The sequence below is a fragment of the Sinocyclocheilus anshuiensis genome, unplaced genomic scaffold (assembly GCF_001515605.1).
Source record: "Sinocyclocheilus anshuiensis isolate Anshui unplaced genomic scaffold, SAMN03320099.WGS_v1.1 scaffold431, whole genome shotgun sequence".
Classification (NCBI taxonomy): domain Eukaryota; kingdom Metazoa; phylum Chordata; class Actinopteri; order Cypriniformes; family Cyprinidae; genus Sinocyclocheilus; species Sinocyclocheilus anshuiensis.
The window spans coordinates 448,900-465,295 of NW_015551065.1; the positions used below are offsets into that span (position 1 = coordinate 448,900).

Sequence of the window (16,396 nt, forward strand, 5' to 3'; positions counted from 1 at the left end):
CATTATTTTCCATATAATGTACATTATTGTTTCTCCTCTGTGCCCTGCCTTTCTGAAACGTGTCAATTTTTACAAAGCTCATCGTGCTGAAAAAGCGAGGTGTGCTCTGATTGGCCAGCTATCCAGTGCGTTGTGATTGGCTGAATATTTGTGGATTAGTGCGTACTGGAGACGCGAACCATTTCAAACGATTCAGTTCGATTTGGTGAACTGGATCGACCGGTTCACTAAGAAGATCCGGATAAATAGAACGATTCGTTCGCGATCCGGACATTACTAGATGAGACAAAATCAATAAAACACATTACAAACAAGGCATTTGATGCATCCAGTGGGGACATAATTACTGATTGTAATGACTTATACTGTCTTTTTACAGGTTACGTTGCATATCGCGCTGCGTCAACATTAAACCATGTCTGCATTTGTGATCGGAGAAACAAGAAAGGAAACATTTAAATAGCATCATATGACCCCTTTAAATTAGTCTATGTCTTGTAATTCTAATGAACATAATGCTAACAACTCTCAAACCAAGCATGACATTAAACAGAGAGCTGTATTTACCTTCATCTTCAGACACATCCAAGATCTCATCAACTGTCTCAGGGAAACTCATGCGATGTTTTTCTGTGGTGGTCTTAAAGGAAAATGTTCATTACAACACATGACTTTCTACATAGTCTTTTTTATTTATTTTACAGTAGCCATTGTATGAGATTAATTTTGCGAAAGCTGCAACTCACCATGGTAACTGTCTCTTCAGTAACCAGTTTGAGCACATCAATGACTGAGATGTATCCAAGGCGCTTCGCGATGGCAAGAGCTGACGTGCCATTCTGTAGGAAACGGAAATGTTTTTGTGTGCATTTGTCAGCGTCCAACATATTTTAAAATGATGGTGATCAATTAAAAGAGGTTGGGCTCTTACAGACGTAATTTCATTTGGTTGTGCGCCATGTTTCAGGAGAAGCGTCACAATGTCGGTATGGCCCTGCTGAGCAGCCTGATGTAGCGGCGTATATCCCATCTAACAGTCCCAAAAAGAGGACAGACTCACAGTCAGATTTCATAAGAAAGATGCTCCTCAAATGTGTCTCATCCAGAGTTTCAGATCCCAATATTGTCTTATTGTGCTCGAAAATAAACAGATTGATTCTACTCTTATTCCAAGGAATAGCAATTCAAGGAAGAACATCTACAGTAATTTGAAAAATGAAACAAAGCTGAACAAAGCAAAACCAATCTTTCATTTACCCTGGACTTGCAGTTTACATTGGCCTGTTGCTGTAAGAGGAACTTAACCATCTTGATATTGCCATAATGACAAGCCACATGAAGTGGAGTGTAACCCATCTGAAGAGAAATCAACAATGAGTATTATTATCAATATTAATGTGAATCATTATGTACACTCTGTAGAAAAAACATTGTATTTCACTGTAAGAGATGCAAGTTTTTACCCGTGTGGCAGCGTAGACAGACGCCCCATGTTTCACTAGTATTTCAGCAATGCCAACATGACCCTCCTGAGCCACGAGGTGAAGAGGAGTCAGACCACTCTGAGGAGAGACAAGAGACATGTGTCAATATATGGACAGAAAGCAAGATCTTGCATGTTATTCACAATGCGTGCATGTGTGTTTATAATGTTGAGAGAGGTTCAGCTTGAAAAGAGGTGTGCATGTTTGTTCACATTAACTAATACATTGACAAATGTAAAAATTAAGCTATTAATGTTAAGAAAGACATTAATATATGTAAAAGTTAATAATAACAAATATTAATTATTTTATTGTTAGTGTGTGGTAGATAATGCAAAAATGCGTTAGTATATTTACAAATTAACATTAAATACTGTAATGTGAAGATCTTGTTCATTAATGTTAACAAATGCATGAACTAATGTTAGCAAATACAATTGTGTGTGTTACCATGATATCATTGCAATATTTGCATACTGATGTGCGATGCTCTTGCATGTATTTTTTTAATTAATTGCCATTTTCTTTTTTTAAGCTATCTTAGAGAGGTGCAGATTTTACAATCTGACACAGAAGCGCAATTATTTACTTTTATTTATTTATTTTGTATTTTATTTTACCACTCCATCCTTCAAAAACTAAGAGCAGCAAATTAAGCCATTTCATTTTGCCTTTCATTTATCAGTGGGCAGTGCATGAATCACTAAATAAGGTACAAAAGTGTTCAGAACCAGTGTCAGCTTTTGTTTCCTTTTCTCTGAGAGTGTACCTTACTTTGTACATCAAGCTCTTTTATCTCAAATGATCAAGTAAAAATGTGAATCCTCATGATTTGACTCCTATAACATCTTTTTGCTGCCATTCAAATACTCGCTTTCAAGGAAATGTACATTTGTTTTGTTTCTGCTCTTTTCATCAATGCAATTGCTTTTGGAAGGGGGATAACTTTGGTTTAAAAAAAAAAAAAGAATGCAAAAATTGAAGTACAGTAATCTTACCTTATTTCCCAGATTTACATTGGCCTGCTTTGAGATAAGCAGCAACACCATATCTGGTTGGCCCTCTTGGGAGGCTAGGTGTAACGGTGTGACCCCTTGCAATGACTCAGCATTGGCAGAAGCTCCATGCTGCAGTAAACTGCTCGCTACCTCCACCTGGTTCTGTTTGGAAGCAATGTGGAGCGGAGTGTAGCCATTCTGAGGAGAGAAAAAAAATGAGCAAGTTAACAGGTTAATGCACTTTGTGGCTAGAAAAAATACCTCAAAATAATGATTAAGACTGAGAGTGTTTTCAGTGGGTTAAGCAGGGCGATAAATCGTGTCATACCCGAGCGGCACTGTGTGGTGATCCGCCTTTGCTGAGCAAAAGATTGACCACATCGAAGTTGTTATGATGGACAGCCACGTGCAACGGTGTGAGTCCAACCTATAAAGGAGAAGACGTCTTACTTCACTACCATCAATAGTATCAAATGAAAATGCAATAGATACAGTATGAATGATAAAACAATACTACACCATTTGTATAAAAAGAAGCATTTCATTGTATTAAATGTGCACTTGTATAGTACTTCAAATTATAAAAGTAAATTTAAAAAACATACTTGCAGATAATATAATATTAATGAAATAAGTGTAATTACAGAGAGATACTTTCATGACGATGTTTCTTAACACACTTAAGTACACTTTAGAAAGAAAACGTTGTAATTTTAAGGTAAGTTTTAATTATCTTTTGTTGTGCTTTAAAGAAGTACACTTATTTTGATGTATTGACTAACACACTAAAGCAGATGTAAAGTATTGATTAAAATTTGAACTGTATTGTGTTAATATTACATTCATATATTTTAAATGTACTAATTTGCAATTTCATTATTACAATTTATATTTATATTATATTTGTATTTTTACATTTTATAATAATATTTTGTAATATTTAATATATACTAATATACTAATAATAATATAATAGTAATATTTAATACATTAAAGCATATTTTAATGTACCATAAATGCTTGTCAGTACATTCATCAGTACACTTTATCTTTATTTAAAAGACAATAGAAGTAATTACTAAATTGCATATAAATACGTACTTAAGGGGTTTAAAAAGCACTCGGCTGAACAAAAGGTCAGCTAACTGCATGTAACATAAATTTAAACTTTAATACATTTTCTTTTTATTGCAATTAACATTCAATTAAGTGTTTAAAAACATGTACTCTTAAGTACATTATTTCCATATTAAGTACTACTCTTTTTAAAAGTATGCTAAAGTGTACTTTTTCACAAGGGTGGTGATGGATCATTTTAGACATTTTAAAATGATTGGTTTCAAAATCAACCAACAGCCTCGTCAATGGACAGAGATAGAACTAATATTCTTAAGTCGGTATGTTACACGTTCAAATGTAATTAGATTATAGTTGCTGACTTCATTTTAATTACTTGGTTGTGTCTGTTTACTCATTTGGTCAACCACTAATGCTAATAATGTCTCATCAGACAGAATAACATTCTATAAATACATATAAACACATGCATGCGTGCAGCCGATTCATACTTTTCCTGCAGCGTTTGGGTTGGCTCCTCTCTCTAAAAGCAGCACTGCTACATCCACCTTCCCGTATTTGGCTGCTACATGAAGGGGAGTGAAGCCTTTCTGTATGGCACCAATCAAACAGCATTACGGTTTCAAGAGAGAGTTTCAACAATTTTAATACAATAAGCAGGTGATCTTGGCTTTGGGCAGCACTGTACCTTGGTCATTTTGGTGAGCTGGGCGTTCATGTCCAGTAGGATGCTGGCAGTTTGTGCGTGTCCCTCACGGGAAGCGATGTGCAGTGAAGTGTGTCCTGCTGTTGTGGTGGAGTTGGGGTTTGCCTTGTGCTCCAACAGCAGCTTCACCATCTCGTTGTGGCCCATGCGAGCGGCACAGTGTAGCGGCGTCTGGTCATCCTGATGGAAGTACAGCTTGATATCACGTTTTCGATAAGTCATGCATTTTAAACAAATAACAGTGACACTGAAACAAATAATACTTTGTACCAACTTTAAAAAAAAAAAAAATGACAGCCAAATTTATTTGTTTTTCTCACATTATATTTAATTTGGTTTAAACCAACCAAAAAGGCAACACAGCCTATTTTTGTTTTTTTTAAATAAAATGAGACCATTTCATTGAACAGCGCTATTTCAGGGAAGGAGAAGTCAAATACTAATAAATGAAAATACAAAAAAGTGGCCACATGATCCACAGGGGTCCATTTAGTTTCCAATTTCAGGACATGTGCATGTCACATGACTCCATATTTTGTCCAATGAAAAGTGTTTTTTTTTTTTAATCTATTTTCGTACATATAATTGCCTACAAAAACCGGAGTCACCTTCATTGGAAAGTAAAGAAGTATTTTCAAAAGCTTTACATGATATATGATGAAATGTATCAGGAAATTACAAAAAAAACTGCATGTTGCCTCAGGGCAACATTGTACCGTAATGGAATCGCATAAGGCCATGCAGGCATACTAGGTTAGAATACAAGTATATGATATTTATAAGGAAAAGGGTTAAGATTATCTGAATGTTTTTGTATTTGTGCGTGATTTTGTAATGCATTTGTAAGAATAGTAATTCACATACTAAATCACATATTATGATTTTTCTGTTGAGAGGAATTGCTTTCACAAGCAATGAGGTGCCATTAGTGAAGAAAGAGATTTTACATGCATGTGATTGTGTGATTGTATGTGCATGCTTGTAAGGATAAGGTGCATATTAGGATAAGGTTATGATGATTTTTCATTTTTTACTTTATAACAGATATGATAGTTTGGTCATATTTGTGATTCACGGTGGTACAATGTTGCCTGAGAGCAACAGCTGGATATGAAATGTTACTTTTTTATTAAATATGAGATGTGCAATTCATTAAAAACTAAATAAAGCTGTTTGTTCAAGTGTTTGCTTAAATAAATTGATGTTTTCAGTAAATATATTCCTTTTTTTGGCATAAAAATGTCAAATGTTTCAATTTGTCCGATGTGGTACAATGTTGCCTCGAGGCAACAAACTTAAAAAAAAAAAAAAAAATTATGAAAATGTTTATTGATATTGTTATAGTGTCCAATTTTAAGCAGGAAAAACATCATAAATAATTTTTTCTCATTGATATCATATTGCGTACCATAGTTGGTTAATCAAAAATATTTACTTTCCTAAAGACAAAAACATTCGTATAAACTTAAATTCATACAGAGTATGCTATACGGTCTTTATTTATTATAAAGAAATATATATTGATATATTTTCTTTAGTCATAAGCCAAAATGTTACTTAATGTAGATCAGTGCAATAGTTTTGGGCTTTTTACAACTTAATTTCATGATAAACTAAAGCTAACATAGCTATAATATGAAAATAGAATTTACACTGAAGGTAAACATAAAAAAAGGTTTACTTACTATAAATAAAGACGAAAACTTATAAAGCTCTTAATGTTTGTTGTGGTGTCTTTTTAAATCATGCATCATATTTTCTGTTATGTAAGGAGAAGGAGAAGAATACAACACAATAATTTCTATGTTCAATAAAGCTAGTCAGTGTGTGTTTTGCACATCAACACCATGGTGTCAACTTAAAATACCGGTACTATTTAAACAAAATTGTTTATTTTATTTTGTTCTATGGGGAGTGATATTTGCTTTTAGACATTTGAACAATAGCAGGTTTAAAATGGAAACCATGATTTTCAAATAGACTAAAATTAAAATGCACTTTAAATAAATGACATGGTTATTTTGCTGTTTTCTGTGTACTATTATTATTTAAACAGCATTGTTTTTCTCATTTTGCTTGGCTAAGCTTTAATTAAACCCCATTTATACAGTAAAAACAAACCAACATTTAATTAAATGTCAAAATAACATACAAAAAAAACATTCAATGAAATGCACCTTGGCTTTGGCGTCCACTGGAGCTGCATTCTGCAACAGGAACTCAGCAACTTCACAGTGACCAGCTCGAGATGCCATGTGCAGAGGTGTTTCAACTTTCTACAAATTCACATTAACATACAGGTACGTGATCACATACAGTAAGATTACAGTACAAGCACAGCTTGCAGCCAAAACATATATTCAATCAGAAATAAAAGAAAATGTTAATTTCAAAATGTGAAATTCAATGTTTATGTGGCCTCATTGTGACATACTTCAGTGTGCACCTTTAACTGTTGATATTGCTTACCACATTTGAGGCATGTGGTGAAGCTCCTTTTTGCATCAGTATCTTCACTATATTCAGATGACCCATGAAGGAGGACACATGCAGTGGGGTCAGTCCAGACTGTTAAACCGAAAGCAAATAGACACTGAGAACTGAACATGTCACAGCTTGAAATTATGGCTACATGAAATGTTTACATAGATCTCTATACTAGACTATGCTCAAATTAAAAAGTAAATGCAAATTAAGGGAATATTTCACCCAAAAAAAGAGCATTTGCTAAATCTTGTGGATTACTTATTGACATCTTTATCAGCTGTTTGGACTCTCTTCCTGACGGCACCCATTCCCTGAAATGGATCCATTGGTGAGTACATGATATAATGCTACATTTCTCCAAATCTGTTCCCATGAAGAAACAAACTCATCTACATCTTTTCATTTTGAAGTGAACTATTCCATTTAAATGTGTTTTTTTATTGCTCTTGAATTGAAATGCAATCATAAATGACCACTGTATACAAAAATGTAGTTTTATGTTTTGGGCCACTTTTGATCCTTGTGTTCTGTCTAAATTTATTTTATACTGTGAAATGATCCTGTTGCTCACCTCGGTTACAGCCTCCAGGGATGCAGAATGCTTTAACAGTAGGTCCATTACACGCATGTGGTTCTTCTTACAGGCAATATGGAGTGGCGTGAAGCCATTCTAAGCATGTCATGAGATATTTATATGTAAGCGAACAGCTTCTAGATATTTCAAAACAACAATATTATCATGTACATTAGTTGTGCCATGTGTGTCTTTTCAATGTGTACTAACCAAAGCACGGGTGTTTGGCTTGGCTCCTTTATCCAGGAGCACCTTGGCCATGCGATGATGTCCACAGTGTGCTGCCACATGCAGTGGGGTCAGGTGGTCTAGAGTGATGTCATCAATCTCGGCATTGTACTGTAATAGCTGTCTGATACATTCCAAATGATCGCCCTGGGCTGCCATATGTATTGGAGAAAGGCCATTCTGTGCAGTGAACATATGGGAACATTTAGAGCTGCCAGTGGTATTTTCTTTCAAATTTATGCTAATCAGGTAGGGTTTTTTCATTCGTATTACTTGTTCTGTCTTACATAACTTTTTTTGAAAGTTGAATATTATTACTTCATTTAAGATTTCTGCATTATTTTATTTGAATTACATATAAAATATCCATCCATTTAGATCATACAGTTTAACATAAGCAAACTAATAACTTAATGCAATGCATATTTGGCAATAAAACAGAAAGGAGACAGGTCAGAATTCTGTAGAAGTACTAATAAATTGCATGTGTTTTAAATTCACAGTAACCAGGTTTATATATTTATTGTCAATAAATTAATTTTCAATCTCATATTTGAACTACAATAACTGAATATTTTCGCAATAAACACATTTCCACTGATTCAAGTAAATTGAAAAAAAAAAAAATTGCATTTTGAAAATATGATTATTAATATTAAACCATTTCTGACCTGTTTCATTAATGCATATTTTGACTATAAACTGACAAATATGCATCGCATTGAATTTATTTTGTTTAGGTTAAAACTGTGTAGTCCAAATAGATGGATATTTTATATACAATTCAAATACATAAATCTTAAATTTAGGCCTAAATATTTTTTTTATGGATTTTTAAAGTTGTTTTTAAATAATGCATTTTATTACATTTGCACTGCTGACACAGTATATTGGGAACCACAGTGTCAATAATAATTTCAGTCAATTGAAATCTTATTGTCAGAACATAATATTCAGTCAAGATATGTAACTCTTTCCAATTTTTTTTCTCATTTGAAGCATTGCTTTTTATAAAGTAAAACGCAATAAAGCCAAAAATGTCAGGTTTATAGAGAAATTCTTACAAAATAAAAGCCTCATAAGAACAATAGCTTAAACTTTGTGTAGGCCTAATTGACCCACATGAACCAAATCACAGAGGTTAATACACTACCAAATTCTTCTTCAAATTATTCAAAAGTTGGTGAGTTGTTGAGGGTCTTTCTTTCTTTATTGTGGCTATATGTAATTTGGGTGTATGCCTACTTTGGTCTTGGCCTGTATTGGGGCTCCTTGGTCCAGAAGGATCTCGATTATTCTAACATGGCCATTTCTGGCAGCACAGTGAAGAGGAGTCAACTCATCCTGTGATAAAAATGAAAGAACAACAAACGTGTATACAAATTCTGTCATTAAAGTTTAGAATTGTGGCTTTAAAACATACTTTTGTCTTGGCATCAATCTTCGCTCCTCGGTCCAGCAGAAGTCTGACCATGATAACATTTCCTCTCCTGGATGCAATATGTAGAGGTGTGATCCCATTCTGAAAGAAGGCCACACTAGTTTGTATTTAACTGTAAACAGGCAAAGGTTCAGTGTAGAAATATTTCAAAGACAGACCTTGGGCATGAAGTTCACATCAGCTCCTCTGTTTAGAAGTAGCTGGGCAACATTCAGGTTTTCATAGTGGGCTGCGATATGGAGTGGTGTGAAGCCTGTCTGCAGAGGATCATGGGAAACTGAGTTAGTAACTAGCACACTTTTCCTTGTAAAATACAGTTGTTACTCTGATTGATTTATCATTGCAAAAATCCATCAACTGTATGCACTACTGTTCAAAAGTTTGCTCATGTTTTTGAAAAGAGTTTCTGCTCACCAAGACTGCATGTATTTTATTAAAAATACAGTAAAAACAATAATATTATGAAATATTATGACCATTTGGAATAGCTGCTTTCTATTTCAATATATTTAAAATGTAATTTATTCCTGTGACACAAAGTGTCAATAAATGAACAGAAATTTCAAAAGAACAGAATTAATTTGAAATAGAAACCTTTTGTAACATTACAAATGTCTGTCTTTACTGTTACTTTTGATCAATTTAAAGCAACTGTATGTAATTTTTTTTTTTTTTACCTTGAGTATGTAAGTTTGTTGAGTGGGAACGAAATAGAGTGGTGGGACTATGATGTCACTTTGTAGGCAAAAACCCGGAAGCGAGTTAGCATTTTAGCACTTCACGTCCCATCGTCCCAGAGTCAATAGGTTTTTTGAATTGGACTTTGATTAAATCCCCTAAAATAAGGTCCCTGGTTCACACAAGTTCAAGATACTTTCATGTTTTATTCTACGACATAAAACACACCAGTTACACCCCACTCGTGATTTTTAAAAACTGTTACGTTTCTTAAAAATGACGGTTGCTAACAAGTTGCTAAATGGGACTACAGGTGCTGTCGAGACATTAAAAGCCATCACACTGAACAGTTTATCAATTTACAGTATTTTCAAATTTTTACTATAATTTATATTACAAGTAATTGTAGAATAACCAATTAATAGTTTCCGGCATTTTATATTGTTGTTCGACAATTTTTTTGTTTGCTTTCCCCCAAAATGCAACATAAGTCTTGGGATGTATGATGCTCGTTTTATCGCTATCCTACTGATACGGAGACTCTGGGTTCGTACCATAAGGTAAACTCATATGTTTATTCCATGTAAACACCACATTTACTGGCTTAGTCACAGTGAAAGTGAAACTTTAATGATGCATAGTGCTTAAAGCCACGTTAAAATTAAATGTTTACGGCCACATGAATCTTTTAGAAAGCATATATTGAGAATTTTCTAGAAGCAAGGATAAAATAACATTTTGTGTACCCACCCTAACAAAACGATAGCTGAAATGTGGTACTTTACTCATTAAAATAAGTTTAATCTTACCATATCCAAAAACTTGCTTGCTCTGCTGTTATTTAATAGATTAAATGCACTAGAATTTTATTGAATAGTACGTGGAGACATGTTTTTAATTAAAATATTCATATTAATCCTTTATTGACTTTTAATAGGCCTACACCTTATTTCGAAATGTACTTTCATATGTCCTTTAGTAATGATTATTTCATTTATTCACTATACTATTTATTACTAATATCTCACTTCAGTTATAGTTTGGCTCTAGTTTTTTATTTATTCATATTTATATGAAAAGTTTCATGTAGCATGGATTAAAATTCCTATAGTGTAAATCCTTTTCACTGAACATGTTAAAAGTAAGTTTGAAAAAGTTGTCAGGTGGTGACGTTAAAGGCGAGCATTTGTTTATAGTCTAAGTTTAGCTTTTAAGTTCTGGCACTTTTATTTAGGCTTCAAAATTCATAAAAGTTATATTATTTTGTGAAGATTATCTTGCTGGAAAAAACGTGTAAGCTTCATGAACTTTGATTGAACACAGAGCTTATTTTTTTGCACTAATATATGGAAAAATCCTATTGTTTTTTTCGAGGGAACCAGTACGATGCTAACAGCCGATCGGCCTACAAAGTGCTGTCATAGTCCCCCCACTCTATTGAGCGAAATGGGAAGATTGCTTTACGGCAGGAAACAAACACATGTGTACAGCTATTGACTGTATTTACGACAGTCATACTACAAATAATTCCACTCACTTAGGCTTCAAAATTGCTAAAATACACAAAACGTCTCACAGTTCCTTTGATGCATACTTGCTGAATAAAGGTTATTATTCATTAAATTTTTTTTAAATGAAATAATAAAGACCTGGGCCCGGTTGCATGAAAGTCCTTAAGTAATTTGACTTAGGCGTATCCCTGAGGAGAAAAAAATTCCCTGAGGTAAGGGATTTCTTTAGGAGCGTTGCAACAAACGTCTTAACTGTCACCCTATTTTTTTAAATGAAATAATAAAGACCTGGGCCCGGTTGCATGAAAGTCCTTAAGTAATTTGACTTAGGCGTATCCCTGAGGAGAAAAAATTCCCTGAGGTAAGGGATTTCTTTAGGAGCGTTGCAACAAACGTCTTAACTGTCACCCTTACCTAAGTGTTTATACTAAGCATTTCACGGTAGTTTCTGACCACATACGCAATGGGCGCTGCAGTTACTATAGTTACCACATCTCACAATAAACATATTTTTGACAATAAACAGAACATAACGAAATGCAAACCTAACCAACTAAAACACGAACAAACATTAAAGAAACGACCGCTGCCCATTTCTGCGCTGCTTTGTGTACAGTCGGTACCAAGGAAACCACTTTGTTTCTGCAGTTAAATCGCCTCCTGCTGACTAATGATGGAAAATTTACCTAATGTGAAAATTGACGCTGCAAACACGCAGGGTTGTAAATGTGAACAGGTGGATCGACAAGAAGATAATGCATTATAAAAATCTAAACAATTAAGACATACATTACATTTATATTGTTATTTAATTAATGTAATAATTGATTAATAATAGTTTAAATTAATATAATAATTGATACAACTCATCCATTTTCTTAAATTATATAAAACTTTGTTTTGTGAAAACTTGTAAGTCATGCTTTTTAACAGTCATTTTACAGTTTAATATGTTACCATAGTCATTGTCCTACTGTGCTAATATGATATTTTATTTGTGCAGGTCTTAAAAAATATCTTAAGACTTACATTTGAGTTTAAAAATCCTGCAGATACTGAGTTTAAGATGACTTAAGGGAGTTGTTTTGGTCTCTTAAATTTATTAAGGTGAAATGGTTACTAAGGACTTTGTAGCGACGCTTAAGGGAACACTTCGATAATTAAGGGGAATACTTAATGACTGTCACGATCTGTTACGGTGCGGGAACACGGAGCAAGGAACGAGGAGACCAAGAGTACAGATGAGGCCATGGCGGAGCAGGGGACTCGGGAGGCCAAGGAGGAGCCGGGGACTCGGGAGGCCAAGGCCAAGGCGGAGCCGGGGACACATAGACATGAACATGACCTGAACAATACCGGACCCTGGAGCACACACAGGGAACACTATTTATACACACAGGAGGAGGGGATGACGAGACACACCTGGGAGCAATGAAACATCATGGGAAACACCTGGGACAAATTAAACATGGGAAAGGAAGGCACATGAGGAAAACAACCACAAAACACGGAACAGAGTCTGACAATGACAGCCTTAAGGTTCCTTAAGTTGACCCTTAGGATTTTTCTTGCAACCCAAGTTATACCTTATAACTAAGGGATTTCTTAGCTTGAGGGCTTTCATGCAACCGGGCCCTGGTTAATTTAATCAGGTATTAGAGGCAGAACCATACATTGTATAATATGAAAAGAACAATAAAACGTTTTCCCATCAGTTTACACAAACCTTGCTTAAGACATCAGGATTTGGGTCATTCTGTAAAAGCACAGCGGCAGTTCGGGTGTCATCGTTTCGGGCAGCGATATGCAGTGCAGGAAGGCGAACCTTGCCCTTAGTACCGTGGTTGATGAGCAGGGCCACCACATTCTCATGGCCCTGCTGAAGAGCCACAGCAAGAGGGGTAAAGCCATCCTGCCAGAAAGACAAACACAAGACACTTATTTTCTGATTTTATTATGTGAACATCCATATTTCTCTTAATAACCTGTGTAAAAATGGCAGGTTAAGGTGAAGTCTGCAATCTGTGTTGGCTTAATGTTAAAAGTTTATACATGACATACAGGATTTAATAAACTGCATGTAATATAAGTTTAAACTGCATTACATTTTCCTTTTATGAAAATGTATATGCAGTTAAGAGTAAGTACTTCTAAGTACTTAAGTATTTAAAAGTATGCTTATCTGTACTTTTATTTTTTATTTTTTACAAGGGCAGAATTACCTCAGTTGGAATGGTCTGATTGGCTCCATTATCCAGGAGAAACTTCACAACCTCCAGGTGATTCTCTTGTGCAGCCATGTAGAGAGGAGTGAAGCCCTTCTGTTGCACACAGACATAAACACCCATATGCAGATACAATACCAAACTAACGCAAGCGCACAAATACACAGATGACAATACAAGCAGACAGATTTTAGTTCGGAGAGCAACACTATATACATTCAAAATCACTGTACTGTTCAAATGAAAACATCCAACTGGGGAGAAGAAAACATATAAACCCCATTATGTATTGTGCTTTAGGTCAACATTAGGTGAATACTTGCAGATAGCTGAATATTAGAACACAGTATCCATCCCCTTGTTTGCCCACCTGAGACTGAGCATTAACATTAGCTCCATAGTTAACCAGCTCTGTGACCACCTGTTCCTGTCCAGCTAACGCAGCGATGTGAAGAGCAGTATTTCCTTTCTATGAGAGAAATATTTATTTAATGACACAGACCATGTTTTTCTAATCATATGCATTTTTTGAAAATAAATAATTTCCTGGTGTAAAAGTATGTGCTTAATTGAAATGACATTAAAGTATATTCTAGTTCACCATATGCTTGTCTGTACAATCATATTTCAAAGAAATTGCAGTAATTATGAAATTACATAAAAAGATGTACACAAGTCCTACTTAAGTGGGTCCAAAAAGCACTCTAAAGTTCAGCTAATTGTATGAATTTAAACTATAATATAACTTTAATTAATCACAAATAACATGCAGTTAAGTGGCCAACAACATTCCATTCCATTCACACTTTAGTACATAATTTTAAAGTATATTATATCATACTCTTTTTAAAAGTATGCTAAAGTGTACTCCCTTTATATAATGTTTTTTTTAAGGTACATGTGATAAAATTAAGTTCTTGTAACTTAATAACTGCTTCATGAATGTGAACAAAAAAAAATACTTGAACACCTTACGTCACACTTAAAATCTATGGATATCATTTTATTAGATCAAATAAAATTGGCAACACTTTACAATAAAATCCCATTAGATAACATTAGTTAATACATTAACTAAAATGAACTAACTATGAGAAATACATGTTACAGTATTTATTAATCTTGTGTAATGTTGGTTAATAAAAATGTAATTGTTCCCGTTAGCTCAGGACAATTAAAAAATATTAACAGTTACAACATTTGATTTTAAAAACATATTAGTACATGTTGAAATTAACATTAAGATTAATAAATGCTTTAAAGGTATTTTTCTTTAGTTCTTTAGTCTAGTATGGTAACTAATGTTGTTAACTAATGTTAGCAAATTATTGTAAAGTGTTAAAACATCAAGTGGAAAAACAGCACAAGCATAATATTTATCAAAAATTAGGGAAATATATAACAGATGAACATGTTCAAAGTTAATGTGATGAATATCTCTTATGGTTACTCTGCTATGATACTTGCACAAAATTGAGGGGAACTGACTTCACCTTCAGATCAGTTAGCTAAATGTAAATGTGAAACAATTCAGAAGAGTTATTTCTAGAAGCTCTAGCATCTAACGCAGTGACATCTATACTTTTGTTAAAGTTCAAATAGTTTTCATGGCCACTGTAGCTCTAACTCTTACCTTTGTGGTCGTCTCAAGAACAATACCATGGTGCAGTAGTTCCAGCACCATTTTAACATGGCCTTCTTTCGAGGCCAAGTGCAGCCCGTTGAGTCCATTCTGTGAAGGGAAAGAGCCATCAGAGCAAACTCACACGGAAGGTGATCTGATCTCAAATCAAATGGTCAGTACGGTCTTGTAATGTCGCAAAGAGACTTAAAAGGGGATGTGAGGGGTTTGTAGATCACTCCGCCTCTCACAGAAGCATCGTCAAAAAACATCAACCAATGATGATGATGATGGTGATGATAGTGGTGGTGGTGATTTAGGTGGATGGCAGGCCGGTGGTCTCTCTGCTGGGAAGAATACGGGCCATGTGGGATAGGTCTAACCTCACACAGCCTTCCTTCAGCCTCACAGGACATGTGAGGTTGGACCTTTCTCACATTGCTGATATTATCCCCTCTGAGTGTAGAGACCACTCACCCCATCTCAATGTGACTCAAAGAAAGAAACGAAGGAACAAAAGAAAAATAATGGATGGATGAAGATATTACAAACAGTTATAAAGTTGTATCAGAATATCATACAACAAATGTTGCATCATATGGAGATGAGGAAATGTCAAACTCTGGGTTTCTGTCACTGAAAAAGGTATGATGATCGATCAACTTGCATACTTTATACGGCCAGCCATATACATAAAAGACACTGATGTCACTGAAAACTGTGTTTTATATTAGTCAGTAAATGTTAATAGACATTTACAGTATATGTCTGATTTCACTTGCTACTGTAGTTTCCTGTGATGTAAATCAATATATTGAATACTGACAGAACAGCTTCTGGTCTCTTGGTTGGTACATACAGCTGAAATAAAATAAAATATAAATATTAGATGAAAAACTAAAGCCAAATGAAAATTAGAAACTAAAATTGCACTAAAATTGCTAATTGGAAATAAAAAAAAGTAAACTGAACTAAAACTAAAATTGAATTGAAATAAGCAAATACAATTTCTACAATTTTAAATTTAAATTGAAAACTGAAAATATAAAAACAAAAGCTAATTCAAAATATTAATAAAAACTATAATAGTATACTATTGTAATACCAAGAACAATACTAACGTAACAGCTGTAGAGTATCTTAAATACTGCAATATACAGTATAATATTTTTTGGGGGAAAAAAGCAAGAATACAGTAGTTCTAATCAGAATGCTATGTTCAATTACAAACAAATGCAAATATCAAAACAAAAATAATTCTTAATTAGTATATAAAAAGATAAATGCATCTTTAAAGGGGTCATCGGATGCCCATTTTCCACAAGTTGATATGATTCTTTAGGGTCTTAATGAAAATTCTGTAACA

General features: G+C 34.2%; 1 protein-coding gene across 4 annotated transcripts in view; it reads right to left on the minus strand.

Moving 5' to 3' along the window:
* Window positions 1-16,396, minus strand: part of LOC107662058 (ankyrin-1-like) — a 142,162-nt gene that overhangs the window by 47,716 nt on the left and 78,050 nt on the right. For all 4 annotated transcript variants that reach the window (XM_016451921.1, XM_016451923.1, XM_016451920.1 and 1 more), the window contains 20 exons: window positions 15,043-15,141; window positions 13,780-13,878; window positions 13,407-13,505; window positions 12,911-13,096; window positions 9,154-9,252; window positions 8,978-9,076; window positions 8,800-8,898; window positions 7,537-7,734; window positions 7,324-7,422; window positions 6,735-6,833; window positions 6,443-6,541; window positions 4,248-4,445; window positions 4,051-4,149; window positions 2,811-2,909; window positions 2,483-2,680; window positions 1,464-1,562; window positions 1,258-1,356; window positions 932-1,030; window positions 747-839; window positions 568-640 (listed from right to left, as the gene is read on the minus strand). In XM_016451921.1, the coding sequence (XP_016307407.1) occupies window positions 568-640; window positions 747-839; window positions 932-1,030; window positions 1,258-1,356; window positions 1,464-1,562; window positions 2,483-2,680; window positions 2,811-2,909; window positions 4,051-4,149; window positions 4,248-4,445; window positions 6,443-6,541; window positions 6,735-6,833; window positions 7,324-7,422; window positions 7,537-7,734; window positions 8,800-8,898; window positions 8,978-9,076; window positions 9,154-9,252; window positions 12,911-13,096; window positions 13,407-13,505; window positions 13,780-13,878; window positions 15,043-15,141 (2,332 nt within the window). The remainder of the gene's footprint in view (window positions 1-567; window positions 641-746; window positions 840-931; window positions 1,031-1,257; window positions 1,357-1,463; window positions 1,563-2,482; window positions 2,681-2,810; window positions 2,910-4,050; window positions 4,150-4,247; window positions 4,446-6,442; window positions 6,542-6,734; window positions 6,834-7,323; window positions 7,423-7,536; window positions 7,735-8,799; window positions 8,899-8,977; window positions 9,077-9,153; window positions 9,253-12,910; window positions 13,097-13,406; window positions 13,506-13,779; window positions 13,879-15,042; window positions 15,142-16,396) is intronic.